The sequence below is a fragment of the Stegastes partitus genome, unplaced genomic scaffold, assembly GCF_000690725.1.
Source record: "Stegastes partitus isolate 25-593 unplaced genomic scaffold, Stegastes_partitus-1.0.2 Scaffold1628, whole genome shotgun sequence".
Classification (NCBI taxonomy): Eukaryota; Metazoa; Chordata; class Actinopteri; family Pomacentridae; genus Stegastes; species Stegastes partitus.
Genome location: NW_007579359.1, coordinates 139404 through 151503, shown reverse-complemented (window position 1 = coordinate 151503; position 12100 = coordinate 139404). Strand labels below are relative to the sequence as shown.

The following is a 12100-nucleotide window of genomic DNA, read 5'->3' as shown; positions in this document are numbered from 1 at the left end:
GACGAGGTGTAAGTCTGGCGTTAAACTTTGCGTACCTGTGATTACACAAGGGCCCGCAAGAGTCCACGTTAATTTTAGTCATTGTCCCAAGTCCGCAAGAGTCCACACAGACCCCTTTGCATGACGTATGTATCTGCACAGGGCAGGAGCGTGCATGCTCAGTGGTCACGTGTACGATCAAGATATGTCGATCCTGTGCATGTACGCAAGAGTCTTCCAAGCAGACTCTCATGTATTACAAAAGTATAATAACAGCTACGCATCTGTGGTTGTCAACAGAGGATAATCAAGGCTTAAGCAACAGCGTCTTGCTGTTTATTGCACGTTTGATTTACAGGCGTTGGTAGCTTTCCTGACTTTACTAAAATGGATAAACAAAGTCACAAACAAGTAGTGATCAACCAAGCAGTTAATCAAGCTCCGAAATAAACACGAGTCCAAATTCTCTTTGCTTTTAATATTTCCAAGCAACACATGGTGTCACAATAATTTGTCCCGTTTTTTTTTTTTTTTTAACTATTTAAATCCCTCTCACACTCAAGCGCGACAGTTGTGATGTTAGTTAAGTCTGAGGGCCCTATAAATCTGTCAGGACAGTCGTCATGCCTCCACATGGCCAGACTTTCCCACGTTTCATTCTGCTCAATCTGCAGTACTGATGTTGACATCAGTCATCAAGGAACAACAGACGCTAATTTAACCTGCATTTTCACTGCAATGTTTCTGGTATAGACACAGAATGAAAAGAACAAAGTGAGCATGTTAGTTTAAGATGCTGTAAGAGAGAGATGAGATATGCAATGGGAATATAAAAGCGTAAGAGTTTGGCAGGTTTGCTTCCTCACTGTTTGTCAGAGCAATGCTAACTGATTTCATGCTAAGCTAAGCTAACTAGCTGTTGGCTGTGTCATTATATTTAGTGTACCAACGACGGAATGCTATTAATCTTCTCATCTAACTTGCCCAGCGTATTTTCCAATGTCAAACACTGTTGTCAACACTATTACCCTCCTTATGAGGAATAAGCAGCTTTGTGATGCCCCCACACCTTTAAAATAGGTGGTTTTAAACAACGTATGACTATGGCTTTGTTTTTCCTGAGATGAGAGTCCAAGCACATCTTATATTTTCACTTGGATTCATTCATGTTCTCACCCTTTAAAGGTGTGAAAACCCTGGTTAATAAAAAAAAAAGCTAATGAAAGCTTTAGAATAAAGTGTCAACTTTGCCCCCCAGAACATCCTTATTTCCGGATCTTTTGTATCTGAGTCTTCTTGAGTTATTACAGAAATAATGGGCTGCCCCCTGGGGCATGTCTAGATTCATATTTGCTGCCACCATCCTGTTATTGCTCGAGGAAAGGTCTGTCACCAGTGTTTACCGTTGCCCTTTAATGCTCACCCTTTGTAGCTGTTAAGCTGAATCTAATGAGATTTTCATAGCCTCCTCTAAACCGGGCAAACAGAGATTGAGGTTATTGATGAAGCTGTCTCTCTGGATTGCAGTACAGTCCTTGGCCGCCTCCTGGAACCAAACCCTGAGCAATGCCACAGGCCAGTGGAGCGGTGAGTTGGACACGTTTGCTCTTCTCAGATGTGTAAAAGCTGATTCCCCACACACAAAGTCGAGTTGTTGTGGAAAACCCCACATGGGGAACAAGTTTGATGTGAACACAGATTATAAGGACTAACATCAAAGACAAGAACAATGCTGGAAATAGACTTGGAGTCGTGCCACAGGAGACGATGCTCGGCTCAGCTCACCAAAGCGCAGGAGTAATCATTAAAACCTGAGTACACAAACAGCTTATTCAGCTCCACAATTTATTGCCCAGATCACTGGAGCATTGTCAGAATTTCACCCCGGCTATATGTAGTCCTGCGCCACGTTGGGAATGTATGCACGTCTGCGCCTGACATTTCTGTCCACCCCCGTTCCAGGCTCGGGAATCTACTGTGACACCTCCATCGACGGCATTGGCACCTGCTGGCCCAGGAGCAGCGCCGGCCAGATGGTGTCACGACCCTGTCCGGAGATGTTTTACGGCGTCAGATACAACACCACGAGTAAGTCCGCACGCCGTCAGCTCCTGCCAAACAAAAACCAGACACAATAGATTAAAAACAAGATTTAATTTGATCCCCCCCTCCTCCCACCCATCTTCCACCCTCCGCTCAACTTCCCCTCGGGCAAATCCTGTTTACGTAATTGTGTATACAGAAATTAGCATGAGCATACAAATTAGCGAGAGACACAAAAAAGTGTAAAACGGAAAAACAAACACGTGTACACAAAATAGGACTACTGCAGATAATGAAGCATGAAGTGCCAAAAGAAAGGGAGTTCAAAACAAGCTCCTGCTATGAAAATGGTGTTTGTATCACCGATTAAATGGTAGAAATGATAAGATAATATCATAAAATGGCACTCAAACCGCTGTTGTGTGAAATGCTTAAGTCTATTTCCTATATGGGGTCTCTTCTGTTGATTGTTTTCTTTGTTTTGTGTGTTGAAAAATGAAATAAATGTTAAAAAATTCCATATTACAGCAGCTCACATTCGGATGGCCCAGACTGTGCTGATAAAAATGAAATTATCCGCTTGCTTGTAAACTAAATGTAATGTGTCATACAGTTTCTTTATATTATAAGAGTTTTGAGGCAGCAGTGGGGGGATTAAAATGATGGAAACACTGTTAGACATTGGACGCTGGAGAAAAATGTCATTACCAGTCTTCATACTTAATTTATTTCCAGTAAAGTCCACACTTTGAAGCAGGATCTGGGGCTTAGACTCACACTGCTTCACCTCCATTTATGTGTAGAGCCTCTGTGTATGTTTCAGATTCTTCAGTAGGGCTTTTTTTTTTTTTTTTGTAAAAGTAATAAAGTGGTTCAGGTTTCTGCTCCGGTGCCGAACTATTGCTGAACTCGTTAAATTGCTGCAAACAGATCTGCTCTGTAAATGACATCTCATGCTCTGTTGTAGGAGAAAATCTACTCCCAAAAAGGCAAAATAAATGTTTTATACGTGGGGCACGGCTCGGTGTCTGCTGATCGGTCCACCACTTTGGTCCAGGCCGAGCGTCAACGGTGACGGCTTAAAACTGAAGCTGTTGCAGAAGCACCTCAAAGTGCACGACTAGATATCAACAGACTAAAAGCTTAAAAGCATTTCTGTTTGTTGGACTCCCAGCGTGCTGCACAACAGGTATGAGTCCCTATTGATGACAGAAGAGGCAACAAACTACTGTTGTGCTGTTTACACACTCCCTACTAAATACTTGCGGTGCTCTAACGACGCACAACTATGCCATATTTGATTCAGAATGGGCCGATGGTATTTCAAAATACAGTGGGTGTTTGCAACCAAGAAGAGAAAACGTTGAATTCAATTAGGCTAAAAGCAGCGCTGGTAGTGAGATACACTGTAGGGAAAGCTGTCGCAGTTTCCTTAGAGAGTAAAAAAATCTCTGGAATACGGCTGCAGCAGCTGATGACGACAAAATAAGGCAGAAGTAACACGGTCAGATGACTTCAGTGATGTGGAAACGGTCCAGTTTAGCAAAGTCAAATGTTGAACCAGCTGAGAGTCAAACAGCAGGGAAACGGGGCTGATCTGTATGACTGGAAATACCACCATTCTTGATACCAAATGAAATAAACAAAATAGCTATAATCAAATGATAGTATTTCAACATTTACTCTTCTATTTAAAAAAACAAGCCGAAGATAGTAATGTTAGCAGGAGCATCCAGTTCATGTTTTGAGCTATTGGCTACATCAGTCGAAACATCATGTTAGCGTTGGCTTCAGTCTAAACAAGATCATTTTAGCCTGTACGTTAGTTTAACCAAGATTTTTTTGTCACAATTTTAGCCCAACAAGGAAATGTTAACCTAAAAACGATAGCGTTAGCTGCTCGCTAGCCTTAACAATTTAAGCCACTACATAAGCCCAAACAAGATAATGTTACCCCCAATGTTAGCCTAAACAAAATGTTAGCCCATTCCTTAGTTTGAGCTAGCTTATGTCTGCCTCTATGTCATCCTGAAAATGATAATGTTGGCTACTGCATTAGCTTAAACAAGATAATGTAAGCCCCAGTGTTAGCCTAAACAAGATGTTAGCTCATTCCTTAGTTTAAACTTGTTTATGTTTGCCTCGGTGTCAGCCTGAACATGACAATGTTAGCCGCTGCGTTAGCTTAAACAAGATAATGTTTGCCACTACCTTAGCCTAAACAAGACAATATGTCTTGCTACTTTAATCTAAACAAGATATTACCCCCTAAGGTAGCCTTAAAAAGATAATGTTACTACATTAATCTAAACGAGATAACGTTAGCCTCTAAGTTAGCCTAAACAAGATAATGTTTGCCATTTTGTTAGTCTAAACAAGGTCACGCTAACTGCCACATCAACCCAAAAAGGATAACAATAGTCGCTTTATTAGCCTTAAGACGTTACGGTACAACATAAGCCTAAACAAGATAACGTCAGCCCCTTTGTTAGCCTAAACAAGATAATGTTACTTGCTACATTAATCTAAACGAGATAACGTTAGCCTCTACGTTAGCCTAAACAAGATAATGTTTGCCACTTTGTTAGCCTAAACAAGGTCATGCTAATTGCCACATCAACCCAAAAAGGATAACAATAGCCGCTTTATTGGTCTTAAGACATCAAGGTACTACATAAGCCTAAACGAGATAACGTCAGCCCCTTTGTTAGCCGAAACAAGATTATGTTACTTGGTACATTAATCTAATCAAGATTACATTACAGAAACACTATAATGTTTTCCCCTTCGTTAGCCTAAACAAGAAAATGTTACTTACTAGATTAATCTAAACAAAATAATATTATCCTCGAACTCCCCTTTTTCTTGAATTGCTCTATGACAACATTTGCATTCAGGCTTTTGGTCGTATATAATTTGGGCTACTGGATCATCAAACTCAAATCATAGTATCTCAATACAGGACTCTTAGTGTGTCAGGTATTGTCAGGTATCAACACCTTGGGTCCTGTAGAAGAACAGCTTCTATCAAACTGTTGACAGCAACTTGATACCAAAGCATCAGTTCTTGTGACATCCTGACTTTCTATTGTCACCTTGCATGACAAGACAATGTCATACGTTGTCATTTTAAGCCTGGATTTAGTGTGATGCTGACATCAATCGATCCCAGGTATGCACCATCCATCCTCAAATATGTCCAGTTGTAGCATCGCCCCTGTTTGTAGTGGGATCTGTTGTTGTCGCACAGCTGCTTCTGGGGATTTCTGTTCAGTGTTTACAGCATGTAAAAGGACGACAGCCTGAGGGAAAAGAGAGAAATCACTACGAGACACCTGAAAACATGCAGATATATAACCTAATTTTATAACTTTTTATAATTTAAAATGCATTTTTGATGATTAAAATAAGCACAAGATGAGCGTTAATATGGGATTTAAAATTATGCGCTGTGGTCGTTTGAAGCGTTTTCAGCAAAATGGCGCATAATTTAGTTTTAATGACAATATTTGCACAATGCTGATGAGCGCGAGTCATATATACACACAAGTTCTGTGTACACAAAATTTCTCAACGGCCTTCCTGGCAGTGATCCTTATCAAATCTGGATCTGGTCCGTGATGCGTATCTATGTAGGACACTGCAGCACTCTGAAGGTAACACAGACGCCACCGACAGACGCACAGTGAGCACAATTACCTTAATTTATGAGACGAAAGCCGACGCGTTTCTTGGTTGAATTAAAGTCTAAACCCACCACAGGACCCCCGAGGAGCCACTTGAGAGAGACAAAGTGAGCCGAGGCTGTAATTCAGCGGCAGCTCGGCTGTAATTTGACTCTGCGAGGTTCATTTCACCTTTAGGATTAACATAATCTCCATTCAAGCATAGCCTAAAAGCCTTAAAAAAGACTGTCCATCAGCTGACTGTGCCAGCGAAGGTCAGCGGCTGAGCGAGTGTTTGCGGATGAAGCTGAAAGCTGGTGGGGATGCAGGATGATGCCATGACAATAGAACAAAGCCTGCTTTAAATTTAAGGTGTATTTTTGGCATCAATTCATTATTAATGGTTTTTTTAATGTCAGATGAATGAAACACCTGATCTGTCGGGCGTCATCTCATGATCTAAGCCGTGTGTTTTCTCTGCGCAAAACGTCGTTGGGTTCATAGACAAAAGAACACTTCGACCTTACAGACTTTTGTTAGGCGTCCGTTAATGACGCGCTAATTCTCCATTCTCGTTCGAGGACTCTTGGAGCTGAATGTGGTGTCTTGTTGTGATGCCGTAACATCGAGGACACGTGACGCGAACTCAAGGCTGCAAGATGTTATTCATAAAGAAAATCATATTGGATGTGAAGAAGCCTGTTGATCAGCAGTGCAGAAGCCACACACGGCATTGTTTTAATGTAAAACGCTGCAAAAATCCTCGCATTCCCATCAGCTACAGCTGCACGACATTATACCTGCTCCGGAAACACATTTCCTGCGTTCTGCACCAATTTATGCAGCAATTTGTGGCTTTTCTGCATCCGTTTATGATGGAAATGTCTTTTTTATGTACAGAAAAACACAAAAATTCAGGCAGCAGGTAGCAATTTACAGTATAATGGACTATAATGCTGTAAAGCTCGCAGGCATTCTGTGTTGTTTTCAAAGATTTATTCTCCTGTAGCTCAGATTTTTTATTTTTATGCCATTATTTTAACTGGAGGGAACAGACACATGTCACTTTCAGCAATATTAGTGATCATACTTGGACTGTTTAAAAAAGAAAAAAAATTGGAATCAGCCTGCTCTGAATCAAATTTGACAAATTAAATGTCATTGAAAAGCACAAAGCCTCACAAACACTTTGTCATGATATAAATAAAACAGTTCTTGCTTTGTATTATAAGTGTGTAAACACAGCAAACTAGTGGTTTCGTCTGCAGTGACACAGCTAACGACATTTTTGTACAGTTTGTCAAGTAAATGCTACGGGGTCAGAAGTTCAATTAAGATGTGTGATGGTTTAAATGTAGCTTGGTGCTGGTTTAGCAGTTATAACCGCCTGAAAAAGTTACTCCTCAGCTTCAGTTTGGTCAGTGAACTGTAGATTAAAGCTGCACGATTACGTCCAAAATGATGATTATAATGAAGTTCAGAACAGAATGGTGCCACATTTAAATAACCAGTTGCTTACTAGTCTTTACTCGTCTTTTTCTACTTCTTTGACTTCTCTTTCTACTTTATTGAGTCATCTCAAGTATCGGCTGGTAGTAAAAAGTTAGACAATTGTGTGCACATAATCTTTTAGTGGTTCTTAACGGTTATTCAATCCATCCATTGTCTATACACCGCTTAATCCTCATTAGGGTCGCGGGGGGTCTGGAGTCTATCCCAGCCCACTCAGGCTGAAGGCAGGGGACACCCTGGACAGGTCGCCAGTCTATCACAGGACTACACTTAGAGACAGACAACCAAGCACACTCACATTCACACCTACGGACAATTTAGAATCACCAATTAACCTCAACATGTTTCTGGACTGTGTGGGAGGAAGCTGGAGAACCTGGAGAGAACCCACGCTACACGGGGAGAACATGGAGACTCCACGCAGAAAGATCCCGTTGCCCCCACCGGGACGCGAACCGGCGACCTTCTTGCTGCGAGGCAACAGTGCTACCAACTGCGCCACCTTGCAGCCCACGGTTATTCTAAGTCAAAGTAAATAGAATTTTTAAACATACCCCTGGGGTTAGTAATGCCAAACCTCCAAAATCAAACCTAGCAATTCACCAAGTGCTCGTTCCATTAAGAGGAAAGCTGCCACCAACAGGCGTGTCTAGTGGGTGATTTAGCTACTGAGGCTGCTTAGTTGGGTTGCCTATTGGAAGAAGCGGGGTAGACGTCTGGATTAAGGCAGTCAGAAGCTAGGCCAGTTTCCTTGACACCAGCTTAAGCAGTTCCATAGAAACCTATTAGGTCAAGGGCCTGTAGGCAGTTAGAACCCTAGTAACGGAGAGCTGGACCAGTAGCCCTGTACGGGGTAGTACCGGTGCAGAATAACAAGACCATTCTATGAAACAAAAAAGCTCCCATTAAAAAAAAGGTTCTTGTTCACCAGAATTCAATGGGTCTCCTGGAATCAAAATGATAGTCACTGTTATTTTCACCACCATTATTATTATTTACTGATTTAGATTTGATTTATTCATTTAGATAACCTGTATAAGTGCACATTTCATGCAGCTTTCATCTCCCGTTCTGATATCTACGTGTCTCTATTTGTAAATACCCCTGAAACAACCAGTTCCTCCAGACCAGCAACACTGAAAATCTCTCATTTTCAAGCAAGCCAGATTATTTTTCTGTACAGTAAAATGATAATGAGGTGCAGTCGGACCGTTTTATGGAACAGAACAGTGTGAGACTACATTTAAATAAACAGCATTTCTTTTACTTCCATATTGGGCCACATTCCTGCTAGTGTACACATTTTTGCATCATAGAAAAAATCAGGTTCTTCTTCACATGAGTTAAGTGCATCTCCTCGAGACAAAATATGCATAAAATTGTACCCAAAACACTGTATTTACTTAATATCTGCTTGCTGATAGACTTTAGAATTTGCTGATGTTCCCTAAAAGCCTCACATGTAGGCTACGGCAGTGGTCCCCAACCACCGGGCCGTGGGTCATTTGCTACCGGGCCGCACAGATAGAATAAAAACATTTTATTGGTTTATTTTTATTTCCAGCGGAGTCTGCAGGGTGTTTTATTTTGAAACATGACTAGCTCGTCTTCCCGTCACTTCCGTTTGTGTTCGTTTCCCGCACTTGACTGACAGTTTTTATGCCCGGCTGCTAAACGAAGCCATCAGTCAACAACAAACGTCTCAGGAGAGCTGCTTTGGAAAGTGGGAGAGACTCGATACTGAGACAGGAGAAAAAGTAAACATGTTAAGCAATAAAAATTAATTTTATTCATTTATGAAACTTTTCAATGGAAAAAAAAATTCATTATTTGTTATGTGCGTAATGACCGGTCCGTAGAAAAATTTCTTGCTTAAAACCGGTCCGTGGTGCAAAAAAAGGTTGAGGACCGCTGGGCTACGGTAGATACTAGCTGGACAGGCGTGCACACTGAAGCCTCTAGTCTCCACTCGGTTACTGTAGCGCAGTAGACCGACTGAAGCCTCTAGTCTCCACTNGGTTACTGTAGCGCAGTAGACCGACTGAAGCCTCTAGTCTCCACTCGGTTACTGCAGCGCTGTAGACCACTCAGGTGTGTGGCCAATGTTACTCTGAAAAGGGTTTAAAAAAGGTCCGTTTTGCTCAAGCTGAAACGCAGGGATTTTATCTACATGGGCAGTTTCCTTAAATGTCAATGTGGCGGTCAGTCATGTTCACTGAGCTGTGGGAAGCCCAAATCGTGAATAATATTTAATTTGGTTGTGCGGCCAGACGAACTGAAGATCACCGCTCATTCAGGTGCTCTGCGTTAATTTACGGTGTGGTGTCTGACGCTCATTTCAACGCATTCCAGCAACGAAACGAAGCGACTCTTTTCAACCGCAAGCACATGTTAGATGTTATGATTGGGATTTGGTGTTTTCGCAGGAAACACTTTGTCAGCTTTTATAGCTGAGAGACTGGATGTTTTGTGGAGGTGTTGAAAAGTGTTGCCTGCAATTTAAGAGAGCTTGACATGCCTGAGCGCAGTGATTTTTATTTTTTTATTATTATCGTCTGAACCAAAATAGTCACCAAAGAATGTGGCCATACAGGCTGAACAGGCTGTACCTAATGTGTTTCCACTCCATTTCACCGCTGACTGATTCACTGCCACCATGAGACAAGGTCTTTATCAATTCCTGCTGTTTAACACAGCAGCGTACACATCTTTGTAAAGCGTTTTTTACTCAAGTGCTGTTTTTATTAGAACTTTGGGTGTTACCCTCGATGAGAAAATGTCTTACAGAGTAGTTCTAGAAACAAACTTGAAGGGATTTCTGCTCTTAAAAGATCAGCTTGTGCAATCTTTGGTTGTCTCAGATCACTGTGCGATGCGGTCCAGTGCAGCTGCGAAGGCTTTGCATAAGCTGCGAAATTCACTACACTTTGTTCACACTTTAGAGAGAATTTATGGTTTGTCCAGGCTTAAAGTGAAGGAGAGACAGATTTGTGGTCTTTTAAACATCTTTCTGGGGATTTGTGCTCGAAAAAGTGAGCGAAACTGCAGAGGAAAGTTAAAACCACGCCATTATCACAGGCTTTTTATTTGGGTTCTGCAGCAAGCAAAGTGTCTTTTTCCAGAGAAAAACTTCTTTAGATCACAAATCAAACCTGTGATAATGAAATAAAGAAGCAGGAGTAATGTGTTTGTAAAGAATTATTTGTTAAGGTGGTCAAAGTTACCGTTTCTTCTCATAATTATTCAGTGAATCATTGTGGGATCGAGAGAGTTTTTGTAGCAGCAGTAAAAAAAAAACAAGCAATTAAATTAATGACTTAAAAAAGGGAAAAGTGCCCGTGTTAGTGTCTTAACGTATATATTACCATAAATTATGGATATTTAAAATTATATCTGTGAAATTTTAGACGAATATATCAAGAACTCTTAGAGATATATTTTTTAAATTGCCCCATCGGTCCATTTTTTTGCCTGTTTTTCATCTTTTAAAATTTGATTCTGTTTGAACCGTAATATCTCAGAAACTATTAAAGGTAAAAGCCTGGAATTTTCACTGTTATTTCTCATCATGTCAGTTATTCAGAGTCTGAAATATTGTCATGTATTTGACAATCTCCACAGGGGGTCAATGATGGCGAATAATTACTCTTTGTCATCAGAACTATTCTGTAGAACGTCGTTGGAACCAGATAGCTTTGCAGCCACAACTGTAACAGGAGTATAGAACAGAAAAGCTGAAGAAAACAACTTAAAAATGTATGTATATATGTTTAAAAAAAAAAAGAGAGAGTATTTGTATTTGTGTCTTTAAGATTCAAGTTGAGTCGAGGTTTTATGTCACATGCTGGTGCAGTGAGATGCAAAGTTGTGCAACAACATGAAGACATGATAAGAAACATTCCTCGAATGTAGAAGAAAAAAAACAGAGGTCTTGAAGAGATCCTATATTTATCATACTTGTAAAAATGTCAGGGAAGTTTTTAGCTTCCTAGGAATTCCCCTTTTCCCTGTTTCTCATGAACGCAAAACAAATCTGCTTCTTCGACGTATAAATAGAACGACATGCATTTTAATGTAAGGAACTGGTCTGTATTGGTAAAATCTACATCCAAGTCCAATCAGTCAGGATATAAGTTGGTTTTAGTAAAGAAAGAAGAGGAAGACAGTGAAATATTCAGCCAGAAAAGATGAGAAATGTTGCTTATGAAGAAAACTAGTGTATTGGAATGGAAATAAATGACAGGAAGCAATCTGCAAAGTCATTATGGTACACAACAATTAAAGACAGTTAAGCAGCTCTTAGAGTCGGTCAGAACACAAAGTCATTACAGAGTTTTAAAAAAAATGGATTGCACTGTATAAAAGTACAAGATTATTACAGCTGAGGTCGTACACAACAACACAACAACAAGCCCAGTGTGTCGCAGGAAAGGACACAAAAAAAAAAAACCTCCTAATTGATGACAAGGAGACGCTGCCCAGAGAGCGTGGGAAAAACCAATCAGTGGCCCAAACAGGACTCAAACCCACGACCTGGACATCAGGAGCAACGCGCCGTGACCAGCCAAGCCAACAAGCCACCGCTCACACACAGCACACACACACACACACACACACACACACACACAGAGGAGGTTGATGTGTGGGGGACAGAGGGACGACTTTGGCACATCGTGATTGTCCAGAGGCTCGTAATTACAGAAAACGTCAGTGTGTATTTGGGGGAAAGTGACACGCCGGTGCAGCCGGGCCACTCGGCAATCCGTTTGTGTGGATTGTAGCAAGAAACAAGTGTGATCTCAGAATGGAAATCTGTAAAGTTTGAGCTGATGAGTAAAAACAAAGTTCTTAATTAAGACTTTATTCCAGCATACGAGGTGTGTCAGAAAAGTTCCAGGACT

The 12100-nt window shown here is 41.0% G+C and overlaps 1 protein-coding gene across 1 annotated transcript in view; it reads left to right on the top strand.

Annotated features, from left to right (window-relative positions):
* The window catches only part of LOC103371687 (corticotropin-releasing factor receptor 1), a 104733-nt gene that overhangs the window by 1958 nt on the left and 90675 nt on the right, over window positions 1–12100 (top strand). Inside the window, exons 2-3 of the mRNA XM_008301096.1 lie at window positions 1507–1566; window positions 1942–2067. Coding sequence (XP_008299318.1) covers window positions 1507–1566; window positions 1942–2067 — 186 coding nt within the window. The remainder of the gene's footprint in view (window positions 1–1506; window positions 1567–1941; window positions 2068–12100) is intronic.